At 41.6% G+C, this 17,740-nt stretch overlaps 1 protein-coding gene across 2 annotated transcripts; it reads left to right on the forward strand.

Moving 5' to 3' along the window:
- Positions 1–1,269: 1,269 nt before the first annotated feature.
- On the forward strand, positions 1,270–12,853 carry znf16l (zinc finger protein 16 like). Of its 2 annotated transcripts, XM_005752735.1 has the most exons (4): positions 1,270–2,396; positions 3,603–3,815; positions 7,157–7,234; positions 7,615–7,678. In XM_005752735.1, the coding sequence occupies exons 1-4, from the start codon at positions 1,649–1,651 to the stop codon at positions 7,656–7,658; spliced, it is 1,083 nt and encodes a 360-aa protein (XP_005752792.1). In that variant the 5' UTR covers positions 1,270–1,648; the 3' UTR covers positions 7,659–7,678. The 2 variants fall into 2 exon arrangements, with proteins under 2 accessions (XP_005752792.1, XP_005752791.1); XM_005752734.1 differs by lacking the exons at positions 7,157–7,234; positions 7,615–7,678 and adding an exon at positions 11,897–12,853 and having other exon boundaries at positions 1,271–2,396.
- The last annotated feature ends 4,887 nt before the right edge of the window (positions 12,854–17,740 follow it).

The following is a 17,740-nucleotide window of genomic DNA, read 5'->3' on the forward strand; positions in this document are numbered from 1 at the left end:
CAGGCTGGCCCTGTCGGGGGTCTGGACTGGTGGGCTCCTCTGCTGCTGTGTAGGCTGGGGTAATTGTCATGCTTAGTACTGGCACAAGATGGAGCTAAACATATTCTAAAAATTCTAACTTTAAGCACTTATTCCCTAAATCCAGTTTTTGAGAGCAGAGCTCCACGCTTCAAATAGTCTTCACACATGTGGAGTTTCATGTCCACTTTAACCCTGCATTTCAACATACAACTACTTGTATAGATGCCCTTCTCCACGTTAAACAGATAAGGGCATCTATTACATTTTAAAACAGAGAAGGTGGACAGATACCCCACCAGCACTTTTATATTAACATATCAATGAAAAAACATTGTTGGCTAAATGTAGAAAATGTAAACAGCTTTTTTGCTAATACACAATTCATTTTAATCATCCTGTAGATATATACAGTGAACCATGTCACACAGTGCTCCCTTAATTTCAGATGTGCTTTTATTTTAAAGTAAAATTTACTTTTTAAAATTATGATGTAGGCCTGTGTTTCTGAGCTGATTAAAAGCTTTGAAAAGCGTTGTTAATCTGTAGAGCCAGCACCCCAGTACTGGAAATCTGAACCGGCTCTTTCTTTAAGAAATCCTAATGTTTGCTCCTGTGAGTATTACCCAGTAGTCTTTGAAGAAGTTAGATGGAGCTGCTGGGTGAGGGGACTCCCCCAGTTCTAACTGCCTCTATCCTCCAGATGTCTACCCTGCCTACTCTGATAAAAACCAGTGGTCATGAATAGCTTTGCAGACCCAGTATTTCACCAGCCACACTGTTGCAGAAGCTCCCTTCTACATAGGTGGACTTGGTGGATTCAATTTAGTGGCTTGGAAAACTAAGCTCCAAGGTGTTACTGTTTATTTAAAGGCTAATACTCAGATTTTTACATTTACTGCTTTGCAGCAGGTTAAAAGGGAATGTCCACAATTTAGACTTTCTGAAGATTGTTTTATTAAAGCAATTTAGCAGGAGCAAAGCAAACAACAAACCAAGTAATAATAATAATCACATAATAATCAAATGACTTGAATTATACGGGATAGTAAAATACAGTTTGCATCTAATCAGAAGTTCAAGAGCAGTAAGTGCAATAGGAGCAGATTATACACAGAGTGGTTAACAGGTGGGAATAGTTATGAACAGATTATGTACAAATAAGTATACAGATGTTTATATAGAGACAGCATATACAGATGTACTGATATGTCTTTTGTTTTCAAATAGATTTTATATGGTATAGTTATGTGTGAAATAAATATAAGATCAGTTCCATTCCTATTTTCACTGAGTGCAGTGCATTCGTTTCCTGGTGCATGTTTTTGGCTTATAGTAATTCATGTAAACTCTGATATTGCTGCAGCTCTGTTCTGTGTCTGTCAAGTACCACGTGTCGAAAACAATACTTCCATTCACGCATTTCGAAACAAAATGGGTAATGAGCCTACATCCAGACAGCTATTCGACACGACATGCTTTTATTTTGAAAATACATTTCCGGTAACAGTCACGTTAAGTGAGGCAAACCTAACAATCCGACCGTCTCAGCACCATCCAAACATTAGCTTGCTAAATAGCTTCCAGCTACCCAAACTGAAGAAAACCGAGCGCTCCATCCCAATAATCTATGAGTCGCAAACGAAACCACAGTTTCACTGAAGCGAGCCTGTCTCCTGAAGCCCACGGCGTCTTCATGGAACCTCCCGGGTCAGTAAGTGCAGCTGACGGTGATTTCGTGGAGCTGGAACCCGACGAAGAGCTTCTCTGCTCGGTTAGCGACATCACTGAGCACCTCGGGAGAAACATCACCGTAGTGCTGGAGACTGCGTTGTCCGAGATCCGTAAAATGGTCAGCATCCGGATAAGAGTATTGAAAATGGAACTTCGCGAGAAAAGCGAAGAAATCGAAATGTTAAAAGCACAACTGGATACAGTTCAGCGGGATGGTAGGGACGCATTTCCTGGCGTGGCGAGCGTAGAGCCGCCTGCAGAGGCTGGCTTCAAGAAACATGACTTCAGCTCTGGAGCCAAGCACAACAATATCGACCCACGGAGAGCCAAAGCGCTCATGTCTGGTGTGAAGAAGGAAAATATAGACGCCATTTGTCACTATCTGATGAAAGACAAGAACTCGAGAGGATGTGCTGAAATGGACGGAGACCAGAGCGACCAGGCCGGTGACAGGGAGGTGCGCCAAGGGCCAGACCCGCATTCCCTTAACTTGTGGTCGGACAGCGGGATGGCCGGGACCGTGTCTATGCACGTAGATTCCGAGTCCACCACAGATGACATCTTCAGCATGCTCCCTTCCGGTAGCAAGCGAATGTATGAATATGAATGGATGGCACCAATGGAATACACTTCAGACCTGAAAGGTAAACGCACATGGACGTAGTCATAAATAATGCTTATTTACTTATAACTTGATGACTAATATGACTACAGAGCCAAGTACGTGTTTACCACAATATAGAAACGTATAAGTGCTTGAAGTAGTTCTCCAGGCTTGTTGAAGGGCATCCAAGGCTCTCCAACTCCAAATGCGCCCTAAAGCATGACTGAGCATGCGTTTCACACGCGAACCTCTCATGAACTCTTCTGTGCACATAGTGACCATTTTTGGCACTTTTTTTTGTAGTGTTAAAATGGGAACAAATTATGTGTTTTTGCAGTTTGCTGCTAAAACAAAATAACTAATGACATCACAAGCCCAGCACGTTCAGGGTGCATCCTCCTGTTGTCCACGTGGGGACAGTGTTTATATTGCAAACTGCCTTTGGTAGATTTTTTACCAGTGTCTGTGACATTCAACAGTTGGCTCACTGTTTGGATGCACAAAAGAAAATAATGACTACACTACTTTTACCATCACGCTCACTCTTCCCCTGGTTGGTGTGGTGCATTTTTCCTACAGAAATGGGGAGTGACATGTTTGTTTTTCCTTTTTTTCTCACAAGCACTTTCTGCTTGTGACGGCTTTCTTTAGAAAATCCCATTTTTACCTTTTCTTATTGCACTAAATGTGACGGTGCATTCATGGAAAGCATCGTGTAAATCATTTATCATAAGTCTCATTTTGCTTTGTCTGTCAGCAAAATAAACAAACTGGTACATATTGGTTCACACTTTGGACAAAAGTTGAAACGAGACACTGCGAGGTTGTGTCATTTTAAATCAGTCATGTGATTTGGGGGCCACTTACTTACCCTAACCCTATACAGGCCTCTATGGGGTTAGGTTAGTGGTGCTGGCAGACCACCTGACTCCAGGACATCACCATCAAGCACAATCATTACCTTTTTATGAACAGCATAAAAATGTAATACAATAATATATTCATACACTTCATGATAAATTTGATTTCCATTGTTGACTTTTACTTTTCTGCAAATTCAAGTTTTGTATTTTGAACTTAATTGTTCAAAAATATCCAATAATATATCAATATTTTAGATCTGGACAGTTTTGCAAGTAATAAGTCTTTACATTGATTTGATCTGTTGTATCAGTCTATTTATATGGTAACCACGGGCTTGTAGAACATTAACATTAATCCTGATTTTTCTGCTATTGTGCCGCAGTTATAAAGGAGCCTGATCATGAGAACGCCTGCACCACTGAGACAGAGAATGATGGGAATGAAGATGACTCGACCACGAGGGAGGGGTCGATACCTGAGCAAGCACAGACTCCGCTGTCACGTGCCCAGCCTTGCGACTTCTCTATGGAGCCTCAGAGCTCTCCAGGGGAGGAAGGGAATCCTTTGGAGGACTGCACAGACAGGCCTGAGGCAGGTGCGAATGTAGCGAATTATTTAAAAACCCCGTACTTATTGCATACAATTACAAGTGGCATATTGCAATACCAGGTCAGTGTATACAGCTGAACTATAATACTGGTGGTGACACATAGATGGGTTGTCTGTCATCAGTGACAGAAACTTTGATAAGAAAATAACTTTCATTTTGTGCACACTAATAAATGCAGCTGCCTGGTTGCTGCGCTCGGCGATGAAATTTTGTTTAGTGTTTATGTCATAAATGTGAATTTATTTGAAACACTGTGATTTAATTTCAAGGCTAAATCACCCACCTTTAAGTGGTGGTTCACAACAATAATCAACTCAAGGCATGTTGTGTGGTGGACGTTTCAAATAACGACTGAAACCGACAATTTCAAACTAAATATTTACTTGATGAAAATGCTGATGTTGACGAATAGCAAGGGATACATAACTTTCATATTCTGCACATAACCTTCATAACATCAGCAAGAGGCTAGCAGCAGCACTAGGATAATTCCCTGCATTTCAAAATAAAAACACTTCCTGTCTATACCTTTCACAATAAAGCAAAAATGATTGTCACTAGCTGTTTAAACATAGCTGCAGTTTATATATTCACTGTAATAAATGACAAGAAGGATAAGCTGAATCAGCTGAACCCAATATCATAAAGTGTCATTTAATTTCAATCCACAACATCCTCACCCCCCCCCCATCAGCAGTTGTTCATCATCATTACTTTGGTAAGGTAGCTGGATACCTTATCTCTAATGGATATGATAGTCAAACAGGTCTCTTCAGCAAACTTCCTCACAAGTGCGAACATTACTTGAACAAATGCGTCCATCACTCCCTGGAAAAAAATGCTATTCTCCCAATCCTCCAGGTTTGGGAGGGTCAGTTATTGTCTCCAGTCAAGACAACATCTCCCACTTTCAACACTTCAGAGCAAATCCAGAGCAGTTCACTTCAGAGCAGTCTGTCAAGTTGTCACTGCCAGTGGCTCCATAAGCTGGTTAAGAATCTCTACCCATACTCATCCTCCACCAATGTCCCCCCAGCTTACGTTGATCGTCTGAGATGGGCAAAGTGTAGTCTTTGGCAGAATAGAAGTGAGTCTCCCCCAAACGGACCTCTGATGCATCACTGTATATATAAGAAAGAGGTCGGGAATTCAACATGGCCTCTACCTCAAGTAAAGTAGTTAACACCTGAAAGTTCAGGACTCATCAAGAATGGATGCTCTCCGATGCATTCATCGCAGTATGACTGTGTATGACTGTGTATGACTGTGTATGACTGTTAGATAGTAAGCACTTAACGACTTAGAAAACGTGCTTGTGTGGTGTGGATGTGGATTTGATTGGGTGAAAGAATTAGTTGTATAAAGCGCTTTGAGCTTTGAGCGCTTTTCTACTCTATCTGAGCACTCAGAGTAGAATGGCGCTATATAATAACCACTCCATTTACCAGATGTGGGGTTCAACACCTGGCCCTGTGGTGCAGTCAGAGTAACAGAACTGAATACGCTCAAAACTAGAGACGGTTGCGGATAGAGCAGGGTAGAGCTGGGCGATATATCGAGTTTTTTTTAAAATATTGATATATTTTCATACGACATATAAGATGTGACAATATCGTTTATATGGATATAGTGTATGTTACATTATAACTATTCTTGTGGCACCGTAAGTTTGCCTCTCTTTCATCCACTTTTGTCTCTACGCAACGTTACTCGTCCTCACCTCTCCTTCACTGAACACAACTCCCCCTCCTCCCCCATAGCTTCGCCTGCAGACAATGACAAGATGAACACGGCAAATCTCCATTAACGAGTTACTAGCACGGCCTAAAATCCTTTCATTTTCTCATAAATTGACAGCACGCCTTATGTATGAATTCTGGTTGTGCTTGATGAACGCAAACCGATTTTATGTGAAACACGGCGCTCAGCAATCTGTCAAAAAATGTTTTACTACGACTTTGCTAAGCTACGGAGCTGCACCGCTTGATGGATTGTTGGAGCATTATGGCTACCGAGGAGCCTCGCGGAGTGATACGTACTGTGCTTCAACGTGATATTACGGTATTGTTTGTGTATAAGGACCACAAATGGCACCTGTTAAGAGACGAGATTACAAAGCGGATTTCAAACTCAAGGCTGTCAGTCACGCAGTAGAACTTGGGAACAGAGCAGCTGTGAAATCTGTCTGTTATTTTACACTTTGACTGCACAATTGTGAGCTTTTTGTTATGCACAAAAACAACATTGTTTTCTTTTATTTATGGACCATGATTATTTAATAAATGCTGATAATTTATTTTTGAGTAATTTCTTCATGTACATCTACGCTCTATGTTAATAAAAGTGCCTGTGTGACATCTGGGACACAGCAAAAATAACTCTGTTTTTGTTCTTACCTTATGGCTTTAAAACAAAATATCGAGATATGAATTTTGGGTCATATCGCCCAGTTCTAGAGCAGGGCACTATGACCAAAAATATTTATCACAATATACAGTTGAAAATTTCCGATAACAATATAACTTACGATATGATTGACACTAAACAAAATACTTTACAACTCCACAACTTTATTAGTGCAAAAAAACCCCATCAATGTATTTTCACTTAAACAAGCAGCTGCTTTTTATGTGCATTAAAGTTATATAAACATTTAACAGTGCAAATGCAAATTCCTTGCTGATAGTTTAACCAAAAGGCATTTCCAGTGGAAATTGGCCGACATCCTCAGCATAACCATGTATAATATCCACTAAAGTTAAAAAGAGGTTATACACACACAATACGGTAATATTATGTTGAAGCACAGTACGTATCACTCCGCGAGGCTCCTGCCTACGATAGCTGTAATGCTCCGACAATCCATCAAGCGGTGCGGCTTCGTAGCTTAGCAAAGTCGTACTAAAACATTTGACAAAATAGTGCTTTGTTGTGTATCTGACAGATGAAAGCTTAACCAGTTCCACACCACTGAAGCTGCAGCATTTTTACAAACCAATTCTGGTTCATCCGTTTCATTCAACGATCCGCTTTCGCCCTTCTCATTCTCCGTCGCCACCATGCTTTTTCCGCCATGTGCGTATGAAAACAAAGGCACTGCACATGCGTCATTTCCTTATTGTTGCCCAACATTATACCGGTATTACCGTGAACGGTATGATATGGCCCAGCCCTAGTTGTGGACTCTCCATTATCCCCCCTCACCTTACTCAAAAGCACTGTGTCTGCTGTGGAAACCTTCAGGTTTCTGGGATCCACAGTCTCGCCTCAGGAACTGTTGATCCAGTCTATAATCCAGTCTGTTCTCTGCTCATCCATTATTGTAGGGCTTGGATCAGCCACCAAACAGGCCAAGACCAGACTACAACGGACAATGAGGTCTGCAGAAAAAGTCATTGGTGCTGGTAGGCGCTACAGAGCACTGTATGCCAAAACAAACAGACAGCGTCTTTCTATAGGCCATCACTTTGATGAATACTTACTACATTCACATAGTCCTGTACCAGCCATAGTACAGGACCATACCTGCTGAAATCAAAGCGTACTGCATACACTGTTTTGTTCTTTTGTATGTAATTACTTATCCATCCCTTATTTATCCCACAATTTCATTCCAACATTTTTTCTCTCTGCACCATACGTGTTGTTGTTGTCTTTGTATACGCGCACACATACGTGGTCAATAAAACTGATTCTGATTCTGACATTTCCACGACCACCTCATTTGTGTGCACTGTCTGTCCACATAACTCTCAGATCTGGTGATTTTGTCCCATTTGCACAGATTCATGGCTGCGTTTGACAGAATCTCCTTTGCTGTTGTGGTAACCAAAAAGGCCTTCTCCACAAATGGTAAATGGACTGATTCTTATATAGCGCTTTTCTACTCTCCCGGAGTACTCAAAGCACTCTATACAACATGTCACATTCACCCACTCACACCAATTCTCACAAGCACTGACTCTAAACTGAGTGCTTTTCTAACTACATTCACACTCCGATGGATGCATCGGAGAGAAACTTGGGGTGAGTATCTTGCCCAAGGATACTTGGCATGCAGACTGGAGGAGCCAGGGATCTAACCACCAACCTTCCAATCAGTAGGTCACCTGCTCTACCTCAAGAGCTACAGCCACCACATTACATGAACTGCAACGGAAACGTTTCATACTGCCTGAGATGTTTTCTTATGGTTGCAGCTAACAGGAATAGGCCGGCTAACACACCAAATACCACTCATTCACATGTCTGTGAAGGTTCTCAGTCATCCAGGTCATCGTAGTCAAAGGAGCTTGCAAAGAAAAGCGTCTGAACCTCTTTAAGTTGCTTGAAGACGGGTGAGAGGTGAAACGTCTTCAAGCAACTTAAAGAAGTCCAGACGCTTTTCTTTGTAAGCTCCTTTGAACACTCATTCACATGATGCACAACTCAGTTTTGCAGCCTTTGGTTGGAGGTCCATCAAGCCACAGAAACCAAACAGCATGTGTGTCCTGTTGTCCTAGAGAAGGGGTAGGCAACCTTTTTGATGACGAGTGCCATCTAAAATTTCCTCAGAAGTCAATGTGCAATATAATTGCATTAGCAATAAATTTAATAACACTCTATATTAACAGTTGCTGCGCTGAGCAGAGAGCTCCTGAAGCATTTGAAGTGTCAGAATGTGGAAATTTCAACATTGCTTGAAAAAACTGACAGCTAGCAACATCCCTCTCACCATATAACCAAACCGACATCATGACCAGCAGCTTTACAGCTGTGGCTCCAGCAAACATCAGCTGATACTAGAAATTAATATTAAATACATTCTAACAACAGCTGATCAAGCTTAAACGTGCTGCCGTTGTTTAGCGTGACATCCGCTGGGTTCCTTTTTCTGGCGCAAAGTCGGAGATAAACAAAGGAGAGACGGGACTTGCATCAGAAATACCGATCAGCTGATCATTGATCAGTTTCATGATTGAATGAGAGAAGAAAAGGCAGCTGACAGCGTAAAGATTCAGAATGACTCCAGCTTTGTGTCTTTTTTTCATTCTAGCTAAAGTACAGGACAAACTGTGTTCCTTTTCAGCTCAATACGAAACGCTTGATATTTTCTCTGAATACGAGACGATTCCGTTTTATACGGCACGGTTGGCAACTCCACTAACTAACCTTATAAATAAAATAAAGTTCACTATCAGTAACATCATAGCACCACCCAGCTGTATAGAAACTCCGTCATGCTAGCTAGTACGCAGTACGAGTTATTGTAACTGACTGTAAAAAGTCAGCACAAGGAAAATAAACTCCACCTAAACCTGGTTTATATCTGACCCAGACAGACTGCAGGTCATAACTTCTTACCTGAAGTTCAGTTCATTGATCAGTGGTCATGAGAATTTGCATAATTAAGATTAAGGAACTGACCTCCCAGCCCATTGTTCCTTCAGTGGGCTGGTTTCAGTCATTATGCAAATGTACTGTTTATAAGATTGAAAGCTGCAGTCAGCTGAGACTGAAGGAGTCACCTGGATGAGTGACGAAACGTTTCTCCCACTGAAAACATCCAGATGAACAGAATCAACTTTTGGAGAACAATGGAAAATGCACAACATGAGGAAAGACGAGGAGAAAAAATAACTCAAACAGGGAGATCAGTTTGAGAACAGAAAAAAACACCTCAGCACATGAATCAGCACATCTCACTACATAGAAGACATAGGCTTCGAAGTCATTTGGAGGGGGGGGGGGTGATTGTAGGTCTGTGTCAGTGTACATGCATATGTGTGCGTATGAGTGTGTGTGTGCTCCGTGTTCAGCTGAGAGAAAGTGTCCCTTCACCCAGTTAGACAAAAGTCAACAATCTTCGGTCGACGCGGGTGGCCTTGAATGAGGGGGGAGAAAGTCACAGCACAGTCTTGTTATCCAAAGGAGGATTGTTATTCCCGTCAGCTTTTGCCTTGAGCATCCAGCTGGCGCCATGAGATGAAGATGGTAGTTGTTTTGGTTAGTGCGAACAAACTGCTTCCAATTTTACAGTTGGTCTAATGTCCGTCACTGGTCACCAGGTCTCTCAATTCGTGCTGTTCTTCTTCAAGATGTTATCCATATTGCATTCAAAAACACAGTCTGAGTACTCACAGCCCTGTCCATCGTCTATCATGTCGGCCAGCCTTGTGGGATTTTGAACAGCTGTAGCCGCTTCTTGTTCTTCAGTAAGCCAGGTCCGAGCCGGCTCCAATCAGCCAGAACTCTGTTATCGTGGTTCCGAATTGGTAGATGTCGTTCATTGTCCTCCACCGAGAGTGCCGCCAGACACACGACGCAACTGACCATCGAGTATCCGTCAGCAAACGTCGCCGCAGGACAATCAGGCTCTCCCAAGCCCAGGAAGGTGTCAGTTTCATTAAGGGACCAGTTGATCAAATCCATAATTCTTCTTTAGGTTTTTAGAGAACCAGTCTGGGAGACTCTCTTAGGGTTAGAGAATAAGCGAGACTATACAATAGACATGAGAAGCAAATTATTATAAAACTTGTATGTGAGGAGCAGGATTTTCAATGTAATTCTAGATCTAACAGGGAGCCAATGAAGGGAAGCCAATATAGCAGAAAGCTGCTCTCTCTTTCTAGTCCCTGTCAGTGCTGTCACTGCAGTATTTTAGATCAACTGAAGGCTTTTTAGGGAGTTTTTGGGGGAACGTGATAATAATTCATTACAGTAGTGCATTGAAAATATCCTGTTAAAAAAATGACTCCTAAATTCCTCACACTATTAATGCAGGCCAAAGCAATGGCACCCAGGTTAAAGATCTGGTTAGATATCATATTTCTAACATTTTTACTGCAATGACCTCCGTTTATCTGAATTTAGGAGCAGGAAGTTAGAGGACATCTAGGTCTTTGTTTTTAAGACTTTCCTGCAGTTTAAGTAACTGGTGTGTGTTATCTGGCTTCATGGATAGACAGAGCTCAGGATCATCACATGGCATTAGAAATCTTGGAGTCATTTTTGACTATGATATGTCCTTCAGTGCATATATGTAGGACTGCTTTCTTCCATTTGTGCAAAATCTCTAAAATTAGAAATATTCTGTCTCAGAGTGACATGCATTTATTAGGCTGGACGACTGTAATTCATTATTATCAGGATGTCCTAAAACTCCCTGAAAAGCCTTCAGTTAATGGTAAATGGTAAATGGCCTGTATTTATATAGCGCTTTACTAGTCCCTAAGGACCCCAAAGCGCTTTACATATCCAGTCATCCACCCATTCACACACACATTCACACACTGGTGATGGCAGCTACATTGTAGCCACAGCCACCCTGGGACGCACTGACAGAGGCGAGGCTGCCGGACACTGGCGCCACCGGGCCCTCTGACCACCACCAGTAGGCAACGGGTGAAGTGTCTTGCCCAAGGACACAATGACCGAGACTGTCCAAGCCGGGGCTCGAACCGGCAACCTTCCGATTACAAGGCGAACTCCCAACTCCAAAATGCTGTAGCAAGAGTCCTGACAGGGACTAGAAAGAGAGCAGATTTCTCCTGTATTGGCTTCCCTTCATTGGCTCCCTGTTAAATCCAGAACCCTGCTCCTCACATACATCTCATCAGTCAGTGGACTGGTTCATTCACACAAGCACTTTTTTCTATATTGTTTTTAACAGCATAGTTTGTGTCTAACATTCACCCTTACTTAGTATCTTGCACAAGGATATTTGGCATGCAGACTGGATTGAACCAACAACCTTCTGGTTTGTAGGTGACCCGCTCTACCACCTGAGCTGCAGCCACCCACCTTATAGGACCATATCACCCCATTAGAGCACTTCTGATTTGAGACTTTCTTCTTAGAGTAGTTACGGTATCCAAAGTCATATCCAGTGAGGATGCAACACTATTAACAACTAGATCTGGGGGAGCTCAGGGAGCTGCTGTCCTCTATGTTGGAACATGTCATCGAAGACGATAACAGTGGAGGAATTATATCCTTAAACTTAGTTACAGCACTTTCAGACTAATGCAATTTATTCCCTACTGCTGTGTTATTCATCATTGTAAATTTTACTGTCTTTGTTTCAGACCAGCAGTTATCCAGTCACACCTACATCTGCTCAATGTGTGGAACCTTCTGCCCTGACTCTTTCTTTCTGGAGGAGCACATAAAACTAATACACTCAGACTCTGCTGGAGCCCTGGCTCTCCAGGCACTCCAGTCCACGTCCTCCACTACACCCTCCATGGGAGATAGCAGTGGTGATTCCAGGAGGGCTGGTGGGAGCCAAAATGAGGGAAGCACACAATTTGGGTCTGTTGCAAGCATCAGTCAAGGAGGGGGTCCTATAAAAAAGGAGATAAAAATTGAGGGGGGGTATGAATGTGGGGACTGTGGCCGCCGCTTCAACTACCTCGGCAACCTGCGGCAGCACCAGCGCATCCATACTGGAGAAAAACCCTTTGTGTGTCCAGAGTGCGGGGAGAGATTTCGCCATGCAGCCCGCTTAAAAAGCCACAGGCTAATTCACAGCGGTGCCCAGAGCCCGTTTCCTTGCCCTCAGTGTGGGAAAGGTTTCTCTGTGCTGTCAGGACTCAAGAGACACCAACGGGTGCACACTGGTGAGAGTCCATACGCATGTCCTCAGTGCGGACGGCGCTTTAAAGAACTGGGAAACTTGTACACCCACCAGAGGATTCACAGCGGGGCCACACCCTACCGCTGTCAGCAGTGTGGGCGCAGCTTCCGACATCTGGGCACCTACAAGAGTCACCGCTGCACCCCGGGACAGTAATCGGCCTCTGCTTCTGCTCTCCACACTCCTAATACTATGAAGTCTAAAATGTAGATCAAAGATAGATTGTGATCCAGAGTTTGACTCATAAGTCGTAATTTCAGTGCTCTCTGATGACTCCGTGAGGACGCTGGACATGTGAAGACTCGGTTTTATGAGATGATGCCCCAATGTTCATGTTCTGTTATATTCATGATGGAGATGTGCTTAATGAGCCTCAGTGTCTTGAATAAACTGACTTCAAGGCAAATACATTGAATTGTTCTTTAGCTTTCAACAGTATTGCAACGCCTTCATCACCAGATGAAGTCTGAAATTCTCTGAGAATAATCGGAAACCACCGGCAAAATGATTATTAAGCAAACCACTGGTACAAGTTACCTGTCCTGCAGTGAGATTGGTAAAGTTTTTTTCAATGTGTATACATTGAGCTTGGAAGTCCTATGGTGTATAGTGTATAGTATGGTGCTTATAAACATGACGGCAGGTGTGTCATAGCTAAATTCTCAAGAACCTGCTGTCTCTAAAGTCACTTAACTACTTCCTGAAGTAAAGCACAACATATTTTTTAAATTTAAAACTGCTTGAACAGACACAGAAACTTGTCAGCTTCTATGTGTAACAGGTAAGGTCCTAGATTTCTTCCTTTCTAATGATAAGAATATCATATTCACAGCCACATTTCAAAATTATGGCAAAATATTATATTTTTAAACCGGGTTTCATTTTGTCTGTTGTTAGTATTGCATCCACAAGGTCACATATCAGGCAAGCCTTTGGCTAATTCTTTTATTTATTTATTTTTTGCCATAATGACAAGTTCACCTGACATTGAGAATTAAAGCTAGAGTATAATTTCTTTCTGGAGTAGCTGCTGGTTCACAGGTTTTGCTTATCAGGACATAAGAAATCATCTGGTCCTTTGCAGAGGGTTTGATTTTAGATTTGAGAAGTGATTCTACTCTACCAGAGTTGCAGCTCATTGAACATTGTACACACATCAAGAATACCTCTTCAGTCATTAAAATTAATTTCATTTTGATCTGCTGACAAATTAAGGCGATTTACACATCTCTTTTATTAGCGTATAGTTAATATAGTCAGTATTTAAATATGTCCAAATGAAATCTTCAGAGCTCCGATGTGCAGCTGTCAATGTCAATATAAAAAGCAGCACTAAGGGCGCAGTTAGAGCTAAAGTTACTAACTCGAATTAATATTAATTGAAGCACTCTGTGCAATAAAACACCACATTAATAACTTTCTGCAGCATTATTCTCTCATCATGTCAATAAAAATGTTGCGTTTAACTTACATTTTGTATATTCTTTATATTTATCATCATCATCTGGTAACATTTGTGATTCGATTGGGGAAAAACCCAAGAGATCACTTTATGCGGAAGAGTCATATGACGTGCAAAAGTCCCATGTTTATATGAGTGCACACAGAGCTCGGCTTAACAGAGACAGCTGTTAATCACTATTGTGATACCTGTTATTCCCAACTTGGGTTTTAGGTTTGTTGAACAAGCAAAGGCAAAAAAAAAAGAAAAGCCTGTGTGTGTTTGTTTCTGGAACACTGAACTTTCTGCACTTATTTCAAAAGATCCTGAAACAACAACGCATTTTAATAATTTACCAAAAACGATGCCAAACTGGAGTAATGGCGTATGAAAAGCTAAGTACACTCCATGAACTCAGTAACTTGGAGAACCACTTGAAGAAGATGTTTTCTGTGTGACTTTATCAGTCTCCTCATCACATTGTTGTGGAGGGACTTTGGCCTACTCTTGTTTACAGCGTTGGTTCAGTTCATTGTTTATGTACAGGTCTGCTAAGGCCCACCACAGCTTTCAGTCACGACGTGGTCTGGACTTCGACTGGGCCATTGCAACACTTTCTTTTCTGTTTTTTAACCATTCTGTTTGATATTTTCTGTTTTGTGGTCATTGTCCTGCTGCAGTATTAGAAAAGCTCATGACTGCTTCAATGACTACGAGATCATGTGGCTGCAAAACAGAACAAGCAGACCAAATACTTTTTTGTTTTGTTTTTTTGTCTTTGTTTACAATTTCTTCATGTGAATTTGCTGTGACATCAAACCCTGGGTCAGTGATTTTGAATATTATCCACTTGTGAATAATTGTTCTCACTGCAGAATGAGATGCAATTGTTGGAAATGGCCTTTAACCCTTCCCAGATTAATGGTCAGCAAAAATTGCTTCCCTGAGTTAATGGCTTTCTTCCTCAGCATTGTGTAGACTTTTTATCTTCTGAAAATATGAATAAAAATAAATCTAACTACAAGTATTGGCTCCTCTATTATACACTATGTTACTCCTCATATTATTTAAGTAATAAAATGATCTTTGTTACCAGGCCAGTAAAACACTGGTCTTTTTTTATGCATTCAGAAACTTGATGACATGCTGGGATATTTCAATCAGAAAGGCAAAGCATTTCTGATTTGACCAACATGGTTGAAGTATGTTTAAATCATGAATCTTTGAGTACTAAAATGTAACAGTTTGACTCTTGTAGGTTCATATTAACTGATTTGTTCTCAAACCCGCTGAATCTCCAGGATCCCTCTTACACGTGTAACTAAATGGACGGACCTGACGAAGCTTTTGGACAGCACCACCCACATGTAGACTGTTTGTGTAACACCAACAAAACTTGGCTTTTGTGATATGTTTGCTGTCCTGATGCTACTTTGTGTTTATATTTAAAACCTAATTCTACAGTTTGTGTGTTTGATGATACAAAATTGTGAATTGCAGAAAAGTCATTAGCCACTGAAAGAAAGAAAAAGCACATAAGTGTCAAACTCATGTTTGACACTTATGTGCTAGAGGGTGTGGGAAGCCATAGCCCCGCCCCCCAGAGCATGGGACATATCAGGAAGGAACTTGGGGTTAGTAGTGGTTAGGATATTTGGCATTCTGACTGGGAGCAGCAGGGATCAAACCACCAACCCTCTGATTAGAGAATGACCTGCTCTACCTTCTGAGGTACAGCTGCTCCAACTTAACATGTGTCTCATTGGACTGTGGAAGAGCCTATAAACTCCACAAATATGCTCTAGCTAACCAGTTAGTTTAAACACAAAGCCCTCTTGCTGTAGGGCATCAGTGCCAGTCACCTCACGATCTCAATGTCAGGTTCTATTCCTGCATTTTGTGTTTTAATACAGAGTATTTTATACACCATTAAAACTGCCTGAAAGATATCCATGCAGTCAGCTGTGCTCTGTGTCAGCCCAACTGAAGATCACAATTTCATGTAGTAGCTTCTTTTCCCTGACTTCCCTCTGCAGACAGATGTGCACAGATGTTCAGACCTCAGTTAGATAGTGGACCAGCGTCGCTGACGAGAGAACACATCCACTGTGCCAAGACATATTTATTGTATTTAACATTTCAAAGTCTGGCACACTTATGCTCTTGTCTGCAAACATTAATAGCCTCTGCAGTCCAGCTGGCCCCTTTCCTTTTTAATATTCTGCACGGGCGTCTTCTTCAGCTACAGCTGCTGTGAAACATGAATGTGTGATTGAATGTGTTTTAAAATATATCAAGATACAAAAGTATTATTGTCATTGATTACGTTTATGGTGTTCTACCATCTTCAGGGTTTTAAGGTTTTAAAATAGCTTATAGATTTGTCTGGATTATTTTTAGCCTACACATTGAATTTTAGCAGTGTTTCCATGTTTTTCTTAATTTGTTTTCTTCACTATTATCTATTATAGGATAATGTAGAAACGTTTTCTTTTTAAAGCAACGTTAGATGACGGTTTAACAGAGGTGCTACATCATTTCAGTGTAAAAAGAGTGCACAAACAGAACATTTCACCCTTTTTCTTGGTGTAATGTTGGCCCATCAGCACAACACAACCCCTGTCTGTAAGGGCTAAAAGACAGGTAAAACACAGTGCTAAGCAATGTAGAAACGACCTCTTTCCAATAAATAAACACATGTTTCTGCAACATAGGGACTACCTATGTAACAGAAACTACTACCTACCCTATCCCCATTATTGTATGATCTACTGTACAATATAAAGCACCTTGAGGCAACTGTTGTTGTGATTTGGTGCTATATAAATAAAATTGAATTGAATTGAATTACCACTACACACACAGTGAATATAGGTCGGCATACATCGCTGTGCGGTCTGGAAAAGACCTTAGACGCTACTACAAAACTTTAGACACTCTTATTCTCCTCGTACAGAGGTGTGCATGGTCATGAAATATACAAAGCAACAATTGGTCAAGAAGGAGGTTTTGCCCACCAGGTATTCATCAGTGCAATTCTGGTTTCTAGTTACTTTTGCTGTTATTTATACAACTGGAACTGGATCCGGAAGACTGCTAAAAGTACAGCAGTGGTGAGAAAGCACTGCTGCATGCTGCATGGAGGGATACACATGCTGACAAATATGGCAATAAAATCCTTTAGACCCACTGTTTCACCAACCTTCTACTTGCCTTTCACTAACCCCTGTCTTCATGACTAACACACTACTTCCTGTTATATTTTTAGGAAGGTTGAGTTGGAGCGTGAGAATGCCTTGGGGTATGGCTGTCTTGACCTAGTGGTATAAAAATAATATTTAAAAACAAACAAACACATAGTTTGAAAAAGATCTGATGGCAAACCTCGCCCTTTTGTGAGGCCATGAGGGCTGGTATGTATTAGGATGCTTTCTTTTTATCACGATTAGAGCGAAGAGTTAAGTTTGGGTGAGTCCCATGAGAGCCTGTGGTTTTTAAATGGGTTGTAGCACTCTTGACTTAGGGAATGGCTTGGTTAAACATTGCCTCCCACAAAGAAAATGTGAAAGGAAGTTATGGGAACAGGAGGTGGGGTTCCAAAGGAGGCCCTAGACTGACCAATTTAAACTTGTTATTAATGACTGCCTGAGTTTTTGCATGGCAAACATCTGGATTTCTCCCACAGTTGGGCTGATACACCAGAACTCCCACCACAAGTCTCTTCTACCCTCGGCTGAATATTATCTCCCCTTACAACCTGTAGAACTCCCATAAAGTACACTGGTTTGGAGGTGCGCCACAGTCTGTTTCGATTAGTGGCTGTCAGAGTGACAGCAGCGCTGTGCTATCTTA

Source organism: Pundamilia nyererei, unplaced genomic scaffold (assembly GCF_000239375.1).
Source record: "Pundamilia nyererei isolate P.nyererei 1_Seehausen unplaced genomic scaffold, PunNye1.0 scaffold00377, whole genome shotgun sequence".
NCBI classification, from domain to species: Eukaryota; Metazoa; Chordata; class Actinopteri; order Cichliformes; family Cichlidae; genus Pundamilia; species Pundamilia nyererei.